This window comes from Scyliorhinus canicula, chromosome 6 (genome assembly GCF_902713615.1).
Source record: "Scyliorhinus canicula chromosome 6, sScyCan1.1, whole genome shotgun sequence".
In the NCBI taxonomy this organism is placed as follows: Eukaryota; Metazoa; Chordata; class Chondrichthyes; order Carcharhiniformes; family Scyliorhinidae; genus Scyliorhinus; species Scyliorhinus canicula.
Window position 1 is genome coordinate 31,689,005 of NC_052151.1, and position 20,237 is coordinate 31,709,241.

The 20,237-nt window shown below is 51.2% G+C and overlaps 1 protein-coding gene across 3 annotated transcripts in view; it reads right to left on the reverse strand.

Annotated features, from left to right (window-relative positions):
- The window catches only part of acoxl (acyl-CoA oxidase-like), a 531,095-nt gene that overhangs the window by 451,663 nt on the left and 59,195 nt on the right, over positions 1-20,237 (reverse strand). For all 3 annotated transcript variants that reach the window (XM_038799111.1, XM_038799113.1, XM_038799112.1), the window contains exon 9: positions 14,563-14,695. In XM_038799111.1, coding sequence (XP_038655039.1) covers positions 14,563-14,695 — 133 coding nt within the window. The remainder of the gene's footprint in view (positions 1-14,562; positions 14,696-20,237) is intronic.

Consider the following 20,237-nt stretch of genomic DNA (forward strand, 5'->3'; position numbering starts at 1 on the left):
CTGGCCATGATAAATTGCCCTTAATGACCGAAAAAGTTTAGGAGGGGTTATTGAGTTACAGGGATAGGGTGGAAGCGAGGGCTTGAGTGGGTCGGTGCAGACTCAATGGGCCGAATGGCCTCCTACTGCATGTTCTATGTTCTATGTTTACTCTCATTCCGATTCATCTCTTTTGAAACCAGCTAGCAAACCACTCTGCCCCTGCTTCCGACTTCACATTCTCTGACCTTATTCGTTCGTCTATTATGGGGCACCTTCTACAAGGCCTTCTGGAAACCGTGGCAAATTGCATTCTTTGCATTACCAACGCCAACTGTCTCTGTCGCCTTCCAAGAGTGGTAGCAAGCAGGAATTGCCGGCGTTTGGCCCAGTGGGGCCGCCAATGCAATTCAATGTTAATTGGTCCACTTAACGAGGCTTCTCGCCACAAATGAAGCCACGCCTGCTGATTCGCCGGGACTACGCTTGCAGCCCCCCCCCCCCCCCCCACGAACGAGGTCAAGCAGCACTTGCTCAGCCAGCCCCAGTCAGCTCGCAACAATGGAGCCCAGGAGTCTGATCCCAAGATTCGTTGGACACAGATCTGGGGAGGCTGCTAGACACCGTGGAGGCCGGGAGGGATGTCCTGTTCCCTCGTGGATCCTGGAGTGTCAGCCAATGCTGCTTGGAATGAGGTGGCGGCAGCTGTGAGCTCAGCGAGTGCGACCAGGAGGACTGACCTCCAGTGCCGGAAATAGGTCAACAACCGACACCGGGCAGTACAAGCGAGTAGACCCCCCCCCCCCCCCCCCCCCACAAAGGGAGCACCAACCCCCAACTCCCTATGTGACCACCAAAACTCGCACCATCCCCTCCCATTTCAACCCCCTCCTCACACTCTCCAGCCCCCAGCACCCCCCCCCCCCTCCCCCCAACCACCCTCCCCGGAGCATCCACCTCCCACTATCCCCTCCCCCTTCAACCCCCTCAACCCTCTCCATCCCCCCCCCCCCCCCCCCCCCGAGCATCCACCTCCAACTCCCTATGCGACCCCGCAACCTCCCAACATCCCCTCCCCCTTCAACCCTCTCTTCACATTCTCCCCCCCCCCCCCCCACCACCACTGTGAACCATGCGTGTGGCTAACGATGCCCCCTTTGTGTCGCCTCAGGAAAAGCTCTCCCAAAATCGTCGGGAGAGGGTCCACAGTGGCGGAGGGGTGCCGGACTTAAGATTCCTCACCTCCTTCGAGGAGTGTACACTGGAGGTGACTGGGGTGGCCGAGGACAGGGTGGTCACCCATGGAGGCTAGCGGACGCCGCAGAGATGAGGAGCCACCGGGCTCCACATGGAGGATCTGTCAAACGCGAGTTGTTATTGCCATACTGACTGATCCATCCCTCTCACTGACCACAATCTCCCGCAGGTGCTCCAGCCGGCCCATCTCGGGCGGCACCCTCTCCCGACTCCGAGGAGAACACCTCGGAGGAGAGCTCTGAGGGTGCAACCGTTAGATGGGTTTACTCCCACTTAGAAATAAGTGGACTTATTAGCGAGAGGCAACATGGTTTTATGAAGGGGAGGTCATGTCTCACTAACTTGATCGAGCTTTTCGAGGATGTGACGAAGATGAAGGTAAAGCAGTGGATGTTGTCCACATGGACTTCAGTATGACCTTAAGGTCCCTCATGGCAGACTGGTAGAGAAGGTGAAGTTGCATGGGATCAGAGGTGAGCTGGCAAGGTGGATACAGAACTGGCTCGGTCATAGAAGACAGAGGGTAGCAGTGGAAGGCTGCGTTTCTGAATAGAGGGCTGTGACTAGTGGCGTTCCTCAGGGATCAGTGCTGGCCTTGCGGTTTATATAAATATGATTTGGAGGAAAATGTAACTGGTTTGCGGACGACACAAAGATTGGTGGAATTGTGGATAGCGGTGAGGGCCGTCAGAGGATACAGCAGGATATATATCGGTTGGAGACTTAGGCGGAGAGATGACAGATGGAGTTTAGTCCGGACAAATGTGAGGTAATGCATTTTGAGATAATACAGATGGAAAATATACAATAAATGGCAGAACCCTTAAGAGTATTGACAGGCAGAGGGATCTGGGTGTACAGGTACACAGGTCACTGAAAGTGCCAACGCAGGTGGAGAAAGTAGTCAAGAAGCCATACAGCATACTCAGCCGGGGCACCGAGTTTAAAAATTGGCAAGTCATGTTGCAACTTTGTAGAATCTTAGTTGGTTCACACTTGGAAGTATAGTGTTCATTTCTGGTCGCCACACTCCCAGAAGGATGTGGAGGCTTTGGTGCAGAAGAGATTTACCAGGATGTTGCCTGGTATGGAGGGCATTAGCTGTGAGGAGAGGTTGGAGAAATGTAGTTTCTTCTCACTGGAACGATGGAGGTTGAGGGGCGACCTGATAGAGGTCTACAAAATTATGAGGGGCATGGACAGTGGATAGACAGAAGCTTTTTCCCAGGGTGGAAGAGTCAATTGCGAGAGGGCATAGGTTAAAGGTGCAAGGGGCAAGGTTTAAAGGAGATGTGCGAGGCAAATCTTTCCACACAAAGGGTGGTGGGAGCCTGTCGAGGGAGGTAGCTGAAACAGATACGATAGTGACTTTAAAGGGGCCCCTGGGTTCTAAAAGAGATAGCTCAGGAGATTGTGGAGGATGATCTTTCAGGAATCACTGGAGGCAGGAAGGGTCCCAGAGGACTGGAAAGTGGCTAATGTAACACCGCAGACGGGAAATTATAGGCCAGTTAGCCGGTCAGTCTGTGCAGATATTTTATAACATCTGGGCCCTCTCTTAGTATGCACTTTGGAAGGAGAAATGGAGTCATAGACTATTTTCTAAATGGGCAGATGCTTAGGAAATCAGAAGCACAAAGGGACTTGGGAGTCACGATTCTCTGAAGGTTAATGTGTAGGTTCAGTCGACAGTTAGGGAGGCAAATGCAATGTTAGCATTCATGTCGAGAGGGTTAGAGTACAAGACCAGGGATGTACTTCTGAGGCTATATAAGGCTCTGGTCAGCCCATTTGGAATACTGTGAGCAGTTTGGGCCCTGTATCTAAAGAAGGATCTGCTGGCCTTGGAAAGGGTTCAGAGGAGGTTCACAAGAATGATCCCTGGAATGAAGAGCGTGTCGTATGAGGAACGGTTGAAGACTCTAGGTCTGTACTCGTTGGAGTTTAGAAGGATGGGGGCGGGGGAGGATCTTCATAGAATTTACAGTACAGGAGGCCATTCTGCCCATCGAGTCTGCTCCAGCTCTTGGAAAGAGCACCCTACCCAGGCCCACATCTCCACCCTATCCCCATAACCCAGTAACCCCACCCAACACTAAAGGCAATTTTGGACACTGAGGGCAATTTAGCATGGCCAATCCACCTAACCTGCACATCTTTGGACTGTGGAAGGAAACCGGAGCACCCGGAGGAAACCCACGCGCACACGGGGAGAACGTGCAAACTCCGCACAGACAGTGACCCAAGCCAGGAATTGAACCTGGGACCCTGGAGCTGTGAAGCATTTGTGCTAACCACTATGCTACCGTGCTGCCTGGATAGAGTGGACAGGGAGAGGACGTTTCCACTTGTAGGAAAAACTGGAAGCAGAGGACACAATCTCAAACTAAAGGGCCGATCCTTTAAAACAGAGATGAGGAGGAATTTCTTCAGTCAGAGGGTGGTGAATCTGTGGAACTCTTAGCCGCAGAAGGAAGTGGAGGCCAATTCACTGAGTGTCTTTTTTTTTTATAAATGCTTTTTATTCAGTTTTCATGTTTTATATTGAACAAATTACAAATTGTTAGAGAGAGAAAAAAAAAACACGCAAAAATTAACATATGTATTTACAGGTGAGCATCTTCGTAGTAATAACTGTGGCCTCCCCCTCTTTGCCGGCATACATATTTTACATTCCCCAACATGTTTATTGGCATTTATTTAGTTTGGTTTTGGGCCTTAGCTAGCCATCAAACCCCCGTAACGAGCCCGTAGCCCCCCCCCCCTCCCCGCCGCCTACCTTCCTTCCAACTATTCTTCCTCTTGTACGTTGGCCACAAACAGGTCCCGGAACAATTGCATGAATGGCTCCCACGTTCTGTGGAAGCCGTCGTCCGACCCTCGGATGGCGAATTTGATTTTCTCCATTTGGAGAGAATCCGAGAGGTCGGACAGCCAGTCTGCAGCTCTGGGCGGTGCTGCTGACCGCCAGCCAAACAGGATTCTACGGCGGGCGATCAGGGAGGCAAAGGCAAGGGCGTCCGCCCTCCTCCCCAGGAATAGATCTGGCTGGTCTGAAACCCCGAAGACCGCCACTATCGGGCATGGCTCCACCCTCACCCCCACCACTTTGGACATAGCCTCGAAGAAGGCTGTCCAGTACTCCACAAGTCTGGGGCAAGACCAGAACATGTGGGCGTGGTTGGCCGGGCCTCTTTGGCACCGCTCACATCTGTCCTCCACCTCCGGGAAGAACCTACTCATACGGTTCGCTGAGTGTCTTTAAGACAGAGATGGATAGTTTTTTTTATCAATAAGGGGTCAGGGGTTATGGAGAGAAGGGGATGAGAAAAGTATCAGCCATGCGTAAATGGCGGAGCAGCCTCGATGGGCCGAGTGGCTTAATTGTGCTCCTATGTCTTATGGTCTTATGTTAGTGGACAGGCTTCCGGGGCACAATCTGGTGAGCACCACACTGGTGATGATGCACATCAGGTGGAGGCAGGAGTCCCAGGTGAGACAGCAGTTGGGAGGGCTGCTGGATCCCAGGACCCTGCTGGGTCCCCGCCTGATGCTGAGCCTGTGGTACCGAGATACTCGGAGCTGATTGAGATGATAGGGTGCAGCCGGGACATTCAGAGGGGGATGTCAGCGTCACTCCAGCAGATCCATAGTCGCTTGGAGGAGTCCCAGAGGCTACGGGTGCAGGAGATGGCGCTGGCATTGAGTGGCACCGAGACCCAAACTGCTGGGGTGGCGATTGCAATGGAAAGCCTGTTGCACGACATCGGCACCATTGGTGAAGGAGTTGAAGGCGTTGCACAGTCGGTGATGGTCATGGCTGAGGGTGGCGTCAGAATGTCAGACTCGCTGGTGGATGTGACCAGCACCAGGTTTACCTCGATGAGGAACAGTGGAACATATCCTGCTTTCTGATGAGAATGGGCGAGGCGCTGCGGAGCTTGTCCCAGTCACAGGTAGGCATTACTCTTTTTTTTTTTTTTAAATAATTTTTATTGAAATTTTTCGATACAAACATTTACCCCTACTACATTTTAAATTATAACACAACAAATCCCCCCTGGAAAATCCTCCCCACGCCCTCCCCCGCGCGCACCCCCCACCCTCTCCCCCCCCCCCCCGCGCTACCAGTCTAGCAACCAAACCGTTTTTCCCTTTCTGCCGATGGCCTCGGGCAGCCATTGCCCGCGACCCCCCGCTGACGTGCTCCCTTCGTTGCTATCCCCCCCCCCCTTTCTCCCCGGGTTGCTGCTGTTTCGGCCTCCAGTTCCTGTCTCTGATCTAGAAAGTCAAGGAAGGGCTGCCACCGCCGGAAGAACCCCTGTACCGACCCTCTCAGGGCGAATTTGATTCTTTCCAATTGGATGAAGCTTGCCATGTCGTTTAACCAGGTGTTAACACTTGGTGGCCTTGTGTCCCTCCACTGAATCAAGATCCTTCTCCGAGCTACCAAGGACGCAAAGGCCAATATTCCGGCCTCACCTGCCTCCTGCACTCCTGGCTCCACCCCAACCCCAAAAATCGCTAGCCCCCACCCTGGTTTGACCCTGGCTCCCACCACTCTCGACACCGTCCCCGCCACCCCCTCCCAGAACTCCTCCAGTGCCGGACACATCCAGAACATATGTGCATGGTTCGCAGGGCTTCCCGAACACCTAACACACCTGTCCTCACCCCCGAAGAACCGACTCATCCTAGTCCCCGTCATATGGGCTCTGTGCAGCACCTTAAATTGGATGAGGCCCAACCTTGCGCACGACGACGACGAATTGACCCTCTCTAGGGCATCCGCCCATGTCCCATCCTCTATCTGCTCTCCCAGCTCCGCTTCCCACTTGTCTTTCAGCTCCTCTATCGGTACCTCCTCCACCTCCTGCATTATTCTGTAGATGTCCGAGACCTTCCCTTCTCCGACCCAGGCCCCTGACAGCACCCTATCACTCGCCCCTCTATCGGGAAGCAAGGGAAATCCTTCCACCTGTCGTCTGGCAAATGCCTTCACCTGCAGGTATCTAAACGTGTTCCCCGGGGGAGCTCAAATTTCTCCTCCAGCTCCCCCAGGCTCGCAAACCTCCCCTCTATGAACATGTCCCTCAGTTGCCTGATGCCCGCCCTGTGCCAGCTCTGGAATCCCCCGCCAGTGTTCCCCGGGACAAATCTGTGGTTCCCTCTCAGTGGCGCCGCCATCAGACCCCCCACTTCCCCCCTGTGTCGCCTCCACTGCCCCCAGATTTTAAGGGTGGCTGCCACTACCGGACTCGTGGTATACCTTGTGGGGGGGAGCGGCCATGGTGCCGTTACTAGCGCCCCCAGGCTTGTATTGCCGCAGGATGCCCTCTCCATACGTTTCCAAGCTGCCCCCTCCCCCTCCATCACCCACTTGCGCACCATCGATGCGTTTGCCGCCCAGTAGTATCCGGAAAGATTGGGTAGCGCTAATCCTCCACTGTCCCTACTCCGTTCCAAGAAAATCCTTCTCACTCTAGGGGTGCCATGTGCCCACACATAGCCCATAATGCTGCTAGTTACCTTCTTGAAGAAGGCCCTGGGGAGAAAGATGGGCAAGCACTGGAACAGAAACAAGAACCTCGGGAGGACCGTCATTTTGACTGACTGCACCCTCCCTGCTAGCGACAGCGGTACCATGTCCCACCTCTTGAACTCCTCCTCCATCTGCTCCACCAGCCTTGAAAAGTTCAGCTTGTGGAGGGTCCCCCAGTTCCTTGCCACCTGCACCCCCAAGTACCTGAAGCTCTTTACTGCTCTCTTAAAGGGGAGCCGCCCAATTCCCTCCCCCTGATCTCCTGGGTGTATCACAAAGACCTCACTTTTACCCACATTTAATTTATATCCCGAAAAGTCCCCAAACTCCGCTAGTATTTCCATTACCTCCGGCATTCCCCCTTCCGGGTCCGCCACATATAACAACAAATCATCCGCATAGAGTGATACCCGATGTTCCTCCCCTCCCCTTGTCAGTCCTCTCCACCCCCCTGAACCCCTCAGTGCCATCGCCAACGGTTCGATCGCTAATGCAAATAGTAAGGGGGATAGGGGGCATCCCTGCCTGGTACCTCGATGGAGCCCAAAATACTCTGACCTCCTCCCGTTTGTAACCACACTCGCCATCGGGGCCGAATACAACAGCTTCACCCACTTGATAAATCCCTCCCCAAACCCAAACCGTTCCAGCGTCTCCCACAGGTATTCCCACTCCACCCTATCGAATGCCTTCTCCGCATCCAGTGCTACCACTATCTCAGCCTCCCCCTCCACTGCTGGCATCATAATCACATTCAACAGTCTCCGGACATTTGTGTTAAGTTGTCGTCCCTTTACGAACCCCGTCTGGTCCTCATGGATTACCCCTGGCACACAATCCTCTATTCTGGTTGCCAGGACCTTTGCCAACAGTTTGGCATCTACATTCAAGAGGGAGATGGGCCTGTAGGACCCGCACTGTACAGGGTCTTTGTCCCGCTTCAGGATCAAGGAGATCAGGGCCTGTGACATTGTCGGGGGCAGCACCCCCCCCTCTCGCGCCTCATTGAAGGCTCGCACCAGCACTGGACCCACCAAGTCCACATACTTCTTATAAAATTCCACCGGGAACCCATCCGGCCCCGGCGCCTTCCCCGCCTGCATCTGGCCTATCCCTTTAACTAGCTCCTGCAGCTCTATCGGCGCCCCCAGCCCCTCCACCCGTTCCTCCTGGACCTTTGGGAACCTCAATCTATCGAGGAAGTTCTCCATTCCCCCCCTCCTCCTGGGCGGCTCAGACCGGTACAATTCCCTGTAGAAATCCCTGAAGACCCCGTTCACCTCTTGCCCCTTCTGCACTACGTTCCCTCCCTTCTCTCTCACTCCCCCAATCTCTCTGGCTGCATCTCGCTTGCGCAGCTGGTGTGCTAGCATCCTGCTCGCCTTTTCCCCGTACTCATAGACCGCGCCCTGTGCCCTTCTCCATTGCGTCTCCGCCTTCCTAGTGGTCAGTAGGTCAAACTGGGCCTGTAAACTGCGCCGCTCCCTCAACAGCCCCTCCTCTGGTGTCTCCGCATATCTCCTGTCCACTTCTATAAGTTCCCCCACCAGTCTCTCCCTCTCCTGCCTCTCCTTCCTTTCTCTGTGTGCCCTTATGGAGATCAGCTCTCCTCTGATCACTGCTTTCAGGGCCTCCCAGACTACCCCCACCTTCACCTCGCCCGTGTCGTTCGTGCCCAGATATCTCTCAATGCCCTTCCGGACCCTTCCGCACACCTCATCGTCCGCCAGCAGCCCCACATCCAGGCGCCACAACGGGCGCTGGTCCCGTGCTTCCCCCAGTTCTACCTCTACCCAGTGTGGTGCATGGTCCGAAATCGCAATGGCCGAGTACTCCGTGTCCTGCACTCTCGAAATCAGCCCCCTGCTCAGTACAAAAAAGTCTATTCTGGAGTACACCCTGTGGACGTGGGAGAAAAAAGAATACTCCCTCGCCCTTGGCCTGCCAAATCTCCAAGGGTCTACCCCCCCCATCTGCTCCATGAACCCCCTTAGCACCTCTGCCGCTGCCGGCCTCCTATTCGTCCTGGAACTCGATCTGTCCAGCCCAGGGTCGAGCACTGTATTGAAGTCCCCCCCCATGATCAGGCCCCCTGCCTCCAGACCCGGAATGAGGCCCAACAGGCGCCTCATAAAACCCGCGTCATCCCAATTCGGGGCATACACATTCACCAGCACCACATTCTCTCCCTGCAGCCTACCCTTCACCATCACGTACCTACCCTCCTTATCTGCTACCACCTGCGCCGCCACGAACGACACCCTCTTTCCCACCAAAATCGCCACCCCCCGGTTCTTTGCGTCCAAGCCTGAGTGGAACACCTGTCCCACCCACCCCCTTCTCAGGCGTACCTGGTCTACTACTCTCAAGTGAGTCTCCTGCAACATTGCCACATCCGCCTGCAGTCCCTTTAGGTGTGAAAAAACCCTTGATCTCTTAACCGGCCCATTCAGCCCCCTCACGTTCCAAGTAATCAACCGGGTCGCGGAGCGACCCGTCCCTTTCCCCTGTCTATTAGCCATGTCCTGTCCCCTGTTCGCCCCGGGCCGACCCTCCCCTTCTGACCCGTTCCCCATGGCGATGGCCCCCCCCCCCCCTCTCTCCTCCCGTTCTTCCCTTCCCGTCCTCGGCCTTTCCAGCAGCAACCCGGTATCCCCCCCTGACCCCCCTTCCCCCCACCCCCACCCTGGCTAGGACCCCTCCTAGCCGCGGTGTATCCACCATCGTACTCCCGAGAGTCAGCTGGTTTTCGCTGACCCGGCTGCCCCTGCCACACTCCGACTCCTCCCGATGTGGGGGGGGGAGGGGCCTCCCCCCCCCCTTGCCATCCCTCTCTGACCCCGCTTCAGCGCGGGAAAAGCCGCCATTGCTGGCCACACCCCACTCTTCTCTCCTCCCCCTTCCTCCGTCCCGCGCGCGGGAAACAGGGGAAAGCCCGCGCTTTCGCCCGGCCACACCCTACCCCGCCATCTTCAATTCCACCCCCGTCCCCATCCAAGCCCCTAAAAAAGCCCCCTTAAAACGAGAGGAAGAAAAAAGAGAAAAAGAAAACACGCATAACCAACTTGCACCCCCCCCGTCCCGCCTCCCCAACTTAACAATATAACAATATAAATAACAAATCTCAAATAAATACATAAATACATAACTATGCCTGCATAACTAAATAACTACCCAATAATAACGTATTTAACCATCACCCTCCATCGAACAGAACAGTAACCATAACCCTTAAAGAACAGATCAAAAAACAGTAAGAAAGCCCCCCCTACAACAACAATAATTAAGGGAAGTTGGCAACGGGAAGAGACACACAAAAAGGAACAAAGAAACCCCCCATAACACAAGTTTCAAAGAAACCAAACGATCCATCAACTTTAACCAAGTTCCGACCTGGCCTAAGAAAGACATGGGCCACTTGATCAGTCAAGGGTACTCGGGCGGCCTCGACCGCCGGCGTTCCCAAGTTCTAGTTCAGGTCCAGCTTTTCCTCCCGAACAAAAGTCCATGCCTCCTCTGGGGTCTCAAAGTAATGGTGCTGGTCCTTGTAGGTGACCCACAAGCGCGCTGGCTGCAGCATTCCGAACTTGATCCTCTTTGCGTGCAGCACCGCCTTCGTCCGGCCAAACCGGGCCCGCCGCTTTGCCACCTCCGCACTCCAGTCCTGATATATCCGCACCGTCGAATTCTCCCATTTGCTGCTTTTCTCCCTCTTGGCCCACCTCAGCACTTTCTCCCGATCACAGAAACGCTGGAATCGCACCAGCACCGCCCTCGGGGGCTCGTTCGCCCTAGGCCGCCTAGCCATGACCCGATATGCTTTTTCCAGCTCCAGGGGCGATGGACCGGCCCCCTCTCCCATCAGGGAGCTCAGCATCTCCGCTACATATTTCGGGAGATCAGGCCCCTCCAGGCCTTCTGCTAGGCCCAGGATCCTCAAGTTCTTCCGCCTCATTCGAGTGTCCAGCTCCTCAAAGCGGCTCTGCCATTTCAGGTGGAGTGCCTCGTGCACCTCCACCTTTCCCACGAGGACCGTGGCCTCCTCCTCCCTTGCAGTCATCTCCTGCTGCAGCTCTCTTATCGACGCCTCTTGGGTCGCCTGGGCCCCCATCAGCCTTGTGGTCGTCGCGTTCATAGACTCTAAGAGTTCCACTTTCAGCTCCGTAAAACACCGGAGGAGAGCGGCCTGCTGCTCCTCCGCCCATTTTCTCCAATCTTCTAGTGCGCCACCGGCCGCCATTTTGGTCCTCTTCCCCCGCTTTTTTCGGGGAGCTGCTGCCGCTTTTTTTGTCGCCCCACTCCGAGTACCGACCATAAAGTTGGTCTCACTCTCCTCAGGGAGCCTTCCCCCACCGGGATTCGTCTTTACAGTACCGTCGGGGCCCTCCAATCGGCCCTTAAACACCTTTGTCGCAGGAGCTGCCAAATGTGCGACTTAGCTGGTCATAGCCGCAACCGGAAGAGAGGTAGGCATTACTCAGGCGCTGCAGAGCTTGTCCCAGTCGCAGGTAGGCATTGCCCAGGCGCTGCGGAGCACGGTACAGTCACTGGGGGATGTGCCCCAGTAACTGAAGAGCATCGCTGAGGGCGTCGACACGATTGCAGACATTGGGGAGCTGCCAGAGCCCAAATCAGCTCCCCCTCCATCCCGAGGTGTACCCCAGGGCCCTGTGCACACCGACCAGGAGGAGGGGGCACTAGGTGCCAACCCGGACCCATCCCATGGAGTGGCGACGGTGGTCATCAGCTCCTCAGATTTCAACCCCTCTGATGAGGCCACATCACGAAGTCACAACACGCAGCAGGACGGCACAGCTGTATATGTGTCAAGTGTGCCGGGTGCTCCGGCCTCAGAGCCCCCAGAGGACGCCCGTCTGGGGCATCGAAAACCATGGACGAGGTAAGCAGCTGGCTGCCTCCACCTCAGATGTGCATCCTGGGGAAATACCTAGATGTAGCGGTAGAGTTATCACTGAGGACACTAGGTGGTGGTGGGGGGAGTGGGGGGCACCATCAGGAGAGGGAGGGATTGTAAAACACATAAAACACCTTTGTGCACAACCGTTATGTTGCCTCTGTCACTTTCTTCCGCAATGCGGGCTGACCTCCGAACACTTGGCCCATCCCTTCCGGGCACCCCCTCCCCGTGGCCCACCCACTCTCCAGCCATGGACATGTCCCGAGAGCTGTGTCCCATCCCCTGGGTGTTCGGATGTTGGCTGCTGTGCGTGTGCGGTGTTGACTCCCGCAGTGTTCAGGCACAGTGACCATGCATCAAGGTGTGACTGGGATGAAAGGCAATGACTCCCACATCCTACATGGCCCGCCCACCCATGGGAATCCACTTGGGATGTGCGAAGTGCTCACTTAACCATGATTGCCAATTCATTATTAGCAATATCCTTTAGCCGCACGGCCAGGGGCCTTGGCAGTCGGTGGAGGTTATGGGTGGGCAGTGGGGCAGGTGGGCAGGGACAAGGGTTGCCCTCGGAATAGGTAAATGATCCAGGGTTTGGCATGGTGGTGCCGTGAGTGGTTGCTCCCAGGTTGCCACAAGCGCCCCCCACCCACCCATGGTGGCCCACCCCTGCGGAGGGTCCCCCACTCCCAGACAACGGAGGGTGATCTCATTTAAACATAGGATGCTTAAGGGACTGAACAGAGTAAATGAGAGAGGATTTTCCCCCTCATTGAGGGGGCGGGCGGGCGGGGGAGGAGAAGAGAGCGAGAGAGAGAAAGCTGTTGGACCAGTGGGCATAATCTCGGAATAATGGGGTGCCAATTTAAGACTCAGATGAGGAGGAACTTCATCTCTCAGAGGGTTGAGAGTCTTTGGAACTCCTTGCCACAGAGACATTGTGTATAGTTAAGGCCGAGATAGAAAAATTCTTGATCAGTAAGGGAATCGAGGGTTATGAAAATGAAAATCGCTTATTGTCACGAGTAGGCTTCAATGAAGTTACTGTGAAAAGCCCCTAGTCGCCACATTCCGGCGCCTGTCCGGGGAGGCTGGTACGGGTTATGGGAAAAGGGCAGGAAAATGGACATGAGGAATGTAGGACCAACCAAAATCCTATTCAATGGTGAAACAGACTCGAGGGGCTGAACGGCCTACTCCTGTTCCTATTTCTTATAGTCTTATCATTTGTTCCGTCGCTGAGCCAATTTTGGATCCAACTTGCTACATTCCCCTATATTCCATGGGCTTTTACTTTTCCGACCAGTCTGCCAAGTCAGTCCTTAACAAATACCATAATAAAATTCACATAGACAACATCTACTGCACTACCCTCATCAATCCTCCTGGTTACTCTCTTTGATTTTGAATTGTTTATTTAACACATCCCTTTTTATTTTAAATACTCTCATCTCATTGCTCAACTATTTATCCAATGTCATGTCCACTTGTTTTATCTCCTTTGCAAATTCGAAAGCAAAATACTTATACCATCTCTCCATCATTACCTCATAGAACCATAGAATCTCTGCAGTGCAGGCCATTCAACCCATCGAGTCTGCACCGACCCTCTGAAAAAACACCCTACCCAGGCCCCCACCCTATCCACTGCAACCCTGTAACCCCACCTAACCCGCACATCTTTGGACACTAAAGGGCAATTTTAGCATGGCCAATCTACCTAACCCGCACATCCTTGGACCTGTGGTACTATACTGCCTATCTCTTAATATCCCTCAGCCATTCTATTTTTTAATGTGCATGTGAAATAATTTACTATTTTGTTTATGTTTAGATACAACCTTGTGATTTGTCTCCCCTTATAAATTGTACAATCGCCTTCCTTGTTTGCGCAGTCTTTACCTTATTCAGATACAATTGCACTTGAAATGAAAATCGCTTATTGACACAAGTAGGCTTCAAATGAAGTTACTGTGAAAAGCCCCCAGTCACCTCGTTCTGGCGCCTGTTTGGGGAGGCCGGTGCAGGAATTGAACCGTGCTGCTGGCCTGCCTTGGTCTGCTTTCAAAGCCAGCGAATTAGCCCTGTGCTAAACCAGCCCCTACTTCACATCCCAAGTAGAATTTTAACAATAACCATGGGAAAAGCAGTCCTTTTAAATGCATAACTCAAAAGACTTGCCTCTGTGCACACAGGTGCCCAGCGCATAAAGGGTATTGCAATGTACTGTTAATTGTGGAACAAATCAGAAGATCCATTGGGAATAGCTGCATACAATAAGTAAGACGATGGTCCTAGCATGTTGTGGTTCAGCTCATGAGTGCACATTTCTACACTCAACTGTGGTGCATTTGGGCAATATTACAAAGTGTGGTGTTCTGGTCTCTGTCAGGCGAGGGATTAGATGCTTCTGCACAAGGGGAGGCAAAAGTAAATTGTACAGGGTCTTACCGGGGACACTTATTGCACAGTATGAAATAAATCCAGTGGTAGCTTGGTACGGTGTACAGGTAGGTCCAGGGTTAAGGAGTTAGTTGTGTAACCAGATTTGACATTTCCTTGTCCTCGTAAAGATGAGAACCAGCTAGAAACAGGGCTGCTCCAGGAAACAACCATGAAATTTAGGGTAGTTTAACACTTGGGTTTAGATTTAGAGGCTGCGTTGTAACATGGACTATTGAATTAATTAACAGATCGGAATCAGCCTTTGCACTGCCAGTTACCATGGGAATAAGGAGAACGATGCACTGCTGATGGGATGGCGAAGTACTGTATTGGCAGCACATCATTGACAAGGGGACAGACTGTGCACCATTGTTCTGCTGAAAGCTAGCTGGTGGGACAAATTTGTTGAAAATGTACTTGCCTTCATGGCTCCCAATGCCTGAAATATTAACGCAATCCTCGTCGGCGTAAGGGCTGCGAGCATAACATTAAACCTAGCACCTTTGTCTTCGATGGGTGACTCGTAAACTCCATTTTCAGATACAGAACCAAACCTGTGTGAAGAAATCAGAAAATGTAGCTTCAGTTCTTGAATGTTTTGTATTAGGCCTGATGAGGAACTGGGACTTCAAAGCACTGTTCAAAGCGAAATTACAAATGCAGACACAAGCCCTCCAATCCCAGCATCAATGCTGCATGGTTCATCTGTGATTTTAACCACTTTCACCACCCCAACTCCTTCTCTATTGCAATTCTGGCTTGTGCACATGGCACGCTAGAAGTGGAGATGGGATTTTATCAATAAACTTCATGATAAACTTCACTACTGACACTCTCAAAGGATTATTATTTATTTTAAAGAAGTGCAGCAGAAATTCAAAGGCACGCCACGAGCATAGAAAATAAAGAGAAAGAGGGGATCATCCGGGTCACTGATGCCTCTGTGCTGCAGTAGATGATGTCCCACTTTAATCTTGGGGATGGCACAGACTAAACAAAAGGGAAAACAAACTTGTTGCAATTTCAAGAAAAGTCCTGCAAAACATTCCTCTATGAATGCATGAAATATCAAGCAAACAAAAGGAAACCAGTTATCTAAACACATGCACCAAACTTTCCCACCTTGCCTTAGTATATGCTTTGCCCTCCCAAACTTATCCAATACCTTCCCAGTTGTCTTCCATATTCTGATACTTGTTAAATGCATTAGTAACCTTGTCCCAGGAGGTGAGGAGCTCCTGAGAAGCATTCATCTATCCAGCACTTTCCTTCATGTATTTTATACCTCTAGTTCTTCAATCGCAGTGCCATTATCCATTTCAAATATTTGATCACAACTCTCTTTGACTCTCCCAGAACTTTTTTTTTTCCAAATAACCTCAATGATCTAGGCCAATCTTCATAATTAAGAGATTGGAGTTCTGCTAACACCAGTGTTCCCATTCTCTGAACCCTCTTTATAGTGTCATTATCCATTAAAACAGTCGGCCAGTTTTGTATTTTGCAAATTACAATACTTGCTTCAGATCTACTTGCTTTTTCGACATCCATCTCTCATTACTCATGGAGCTTTAGTGACTAGTCAGTGACTTCACTGGGTCCTTTCCTGTTGTATTACTTTAATGGGCAGTCACGCAGGGAACAGTTATCACAGAATCATACAGCACAGGAAGAGACCATTTGTTCTATCATAGCTATACTGGCTACTTGAAAAGTCATTCAATCAATCCAAGTCAGCTACGCATTCCCAAAAGCCTTCATTCTTTTTTCCCTTTTCAAGTATATTTCTAACCTACTTCTGAAATTTCATCTGAAACTGCTTCCACCATATTAGGGAGTGCACACGACACAAAAGATTTCCCACCTCGCTTTGGATTCATTCGTCAATTTTACATTTGATTCCTTTGGCTACCAAGCTTCCCAAGCTGTAGCAATAGTTTATTTACTCTGTCAAAAAACCCTCATAATTTTGAGCACCTCGATTAAATCCATTTTTTCCCCCCCAATCCCGACAGTGCAGAGTCTGCACTGACCCTTTCAAAGAGCACTCTGTCTAGGCCCGTTCCCCCGCCCTGTCGCTGTAACCAAACCTACACATCTTTGGACACTAAGGGGCGATTTTGCATGGCCAATCCACCTAACCTGCACAGCTTCTTAACGTTTTCTGCTCAAAGGAATTTATAAAGTGTTTGATATTGGTTGAGTGATAAACATTGTCCAGTGCTCTTCTACAAAACAGTGTAATGATTTAACGGTTTATCTTTTGTTACTCAGAGCCAAAAATACTACCAACTGAGCTATGGCTGACACAAGGAGACCAATCCCAGCTTCTCTCGTTCACAATTATAGGTCAGCCCGGTTGGCTGGCCCTTTTTGCTTCACAATACTTAGTGAGATCTGTTTTCATGGGCTGATTTAATTATCCTAAAGTAATTTACTCATACCCTTATTGCCAAATCTTGCAGATATTTGCCACATATCAGGTTAATTTCCCAGTCAAAGAGAGCAGCTGGTTACTGAAGTAGATATTTAAAGTATTTAGAAGTTTTGCATCTTGCACTTATCAGGACATTTCACAAGAAAATCAATATAAGGGGAAAACAACCATGCAAGTTTGGTGCTGAAAACAGGTGCATCAAAGACATCCTGCGTGATAATGGCTACCCCGAGCAGATAATTTTGCGCGGTGTATCACACAAACTCATGAAGGGGCCGAAGACCGTTACTTCTGGTCCTGAGAAGTACCCGGTCTACTTCAGATTACCCTGGAAGAGCAAGGTATCTCAAAATTTGAGCAACAGGTGATGTTTCACATTGCTACAAAACAGTAGCAGCAGCACGAGTGGTATTTGCCACAACAGGGTGCTGACGTGAAGCCAAAATATGTTCTGCCTGTCCCGCAAATGAGTAATATGGTATATGAATTTCAGTGTCAGTGTGATACCAGGTATGTAGGTCAGATATCCCAAAGATAGGAAGATTGTATCAAGCAGCATGTCTCTTCTGCTATTCGCAAAGGGCAAGGTACAGACTGTCAACAACCAGTCTGTGTTTGCAGAACACGGTGTCCAACAATTCCGTGATTGGACAACATTTGCTAAATAATCCTCAGTAGGCCAAGAATTATGCTGACAACCAATTTAAGATTACCAGTTGGGTTTGCAGTGTGTGGCACATATGTGTACTGGAAGAGGCATATATTAATACACAGGGCTCTGTTCTTTGTAGACAGGAGTAGCACGCGCACACATTGCACCCCTTTCAGCAAAACATATTAAGCGATAGCCATTTGCTGATAATTCCTCATGGCAATGCCTTGACTAATCAGGGTCAAGCTGCTTGGTTTAAATTTCAAACAATGTTCGGCAGTTAACTGTCAGTCACCATTAACTGGTGAATTCCCCTTGGCAACACGTCTATCAATCAGAGTCCACTTTTCAACCAATCGCAGCCTCTTCTGAGAGTATAAATTTTTGTTTCCCACCTTGGATTGGCATTCTTGTGAAATGTCCTATTGAGTGCAAGTCAAAAGTTTTGGCAAGTCCCTTGTTTCAGTAACACTCAAGTTCTGTATCACCAAACGACTATTTAGAATTGTGAACATTATTATTTTGCATGAAATGAATTTCAGATGCAGGGATAGCAAATGTTGCTTAGGTTATTACTGCTGTCAACTTGCTTTGGACTGCCCTGGGATGTTTCCTCCATTGCAACTGTCACATCCTTAAGTTGTTGCAGAAGGTGCTACAGAATTGCATGTAAAATGCACATAAAAGTCTTTCTTTTCTTTAGACAGATCCAGCAGAGGGCAGTAGAGCAGAGCTGCTGATTGGCTGTTGCAGGGAAAATTTGCATCAATGCATTGCGGTCATTGTATCTTGAAGGTGGTTTGTGGAGGAGCTGTTGTCAAGTGACAGCTCCTAAACCCTAGACACCACACTTGTAGTGCCCCCCCCCCCCCACACTTCCACCTCCTTTAATCCAAGGGGTAGAGTGAATAACAGGCAAGCTCTTTCTTTCTTTCTTTTTCTTTTTTCTTATCTAGAGGGGATGGCAGGGAAGGCAGTGCAATGTTCCTCCTGCAGAATGTTTGAGGTGAGGGACGCCGTCTATGTCCCTGCTGATTTTGCCTGTGGGAAGTGCGCTCCACAGAAACCGCATTAGGGAACTGGAGCTGGAGCAGGATGAACTTTGGATCATTCGGGAGGCAGAGGTGGTCATAGATCAGGGGTGGGCAAACTTTTCCATGCAAGGGCCACATTCAGAAATTCACAATTTTAAAGGGCCGCATAGTATATTAATTAATAGTCCCGGTTGTAACCAATTAGCGTGCGGCATATACCTCAGCGCTTCCCCCGGCGGCATCCTGCCTTTAGCCCTCTTTTTCTCTACTTTTCAAAAATGGTGCTTCACCCGGTTATGATTCTGGGCGCCTCATATAGAACATAGAACAGTACAGCACAGAACAGGCCCTTCGGCCCTCGATGTTGTGCCGAGCAATGATCACCCTACTCAAGGCAACGTATCCACCCTATACCAGTAACCCAACAGCCCCCCCATTAACCTTATAAAAAAAAAAAAATTAAAAAAAAAAAAGACTTGATCTTGGTGGGCCACATAAAGACCTTTGGCGGGCCGCATGCGGCCCGCGGGCCGTAGTTTGCCCACCCCTGTCATAGATAGTAGCTTCAAAGATGTAGTTACTCCGAAGAATCAAGATAGATGGGTGACAGTGAGAGGGGCTGGGAGGAAGCAGTCAGTGCAGGGATCCTCGGTGGTCGTTCCCCTCAGTAACATGTATATCTTTTTGGATACTGTTGAGGGGGACGACCTACGAGGGGTAAGCCACAGTGAACGGATCTCCAGCACTGAGTCCGTCCCTGTGGCTCAGAAGGGAAGGAGGGAGAGCAGGAGAGCAAAAGTTATTGGGGACTCGATAGTTAGAGGGACAGATAGACGGTTCTGTGGCAGTGAAAGAGACTCACGGATGGTATGTTGCCTCCCGCGTGCTAGGGTCCGTGACGTTTCGGACCGTGTTTTCAGAATCCTTAGGTGGGAGGGGGAACAGTCACACGTCGTGGTACACATCGGTACCAACGACATAGATAAGAGTAGGGACGGGGATTTAAAACAGGAATTTAGGGAGCTAGGGTGGAGGCTGAGAGCCAGGACAAACCATGTTGTCATCTCTGGTTTGTTGCTGGTGCCACGTGCTAGTGAGGTGAGGAACAGGGAGAGAGTGCAGATAAACACGTGGCTGCAGGGATGGTGTAGGAGGGAGGGTTTCAGGTACGTGGATAATTGGAGCACATTCTGGGGAAGGTGGGACCTGTACAGACAGGATGGTTTGCACCTGAACCAGAGGGGCACCAATTTCCTGGGAGGGTAATTTGCTACGGCTCTTCAGGGGGGTTTAAATTAATTTGTCAGGGGACTGGGAAAACGAGTTGTAGTCCAGAAGCAAGTATTAAGAGTAGTGAGGTACTGGGGAGGGTATCAAGGTTGCAGGAGTGTACCGGCAGACAGGAAGGTGGGTTGAAGTGTGTCTACTTCAATGCAAGGAGCATCCGGAATAAGATAGGTGAACTTGGAGCGTGGATTGGTACTTGGGACTACGATGTTGTGGCCATTACGGAGACATGGTTAGAACAGGGACAGGAATGGTTGTTGGAAGTTCCGGGGTACAGATGTTTCAGTAAGAGTAGGAAAGGTGGTAAAAGAGGTGGAGGAGTAGCATTGTTAATCAAGGATAGTTTAACGGCTGCAGTAAGGCAGTTCGAGGGGGATCTGCCTACTGAGGTAATATGGGCCAAAGTTAGAAATAGGAAAGGAGCGGTCACGTTGTTAGGAGTTTGCTATAGGCCCCCAAATAGTAATAGAGATGTGGAGGAAGAAATTGCAAAACAGATTATGGATAGGTGTGGAGGTCTCAGGGTAGTTGTCATGGGTGACTTTTGCCTTCCAAATATTGATTGGAACCTCGAGAGGTCGAACAGTTCGGATGGGGCAGTTTTTGTACATTGTGTGCAGGAGGGTTTCCTGATACAATATGTGGATAGGCCGACAAGAGAGGGGGGCCACATTGGATTTGGTACT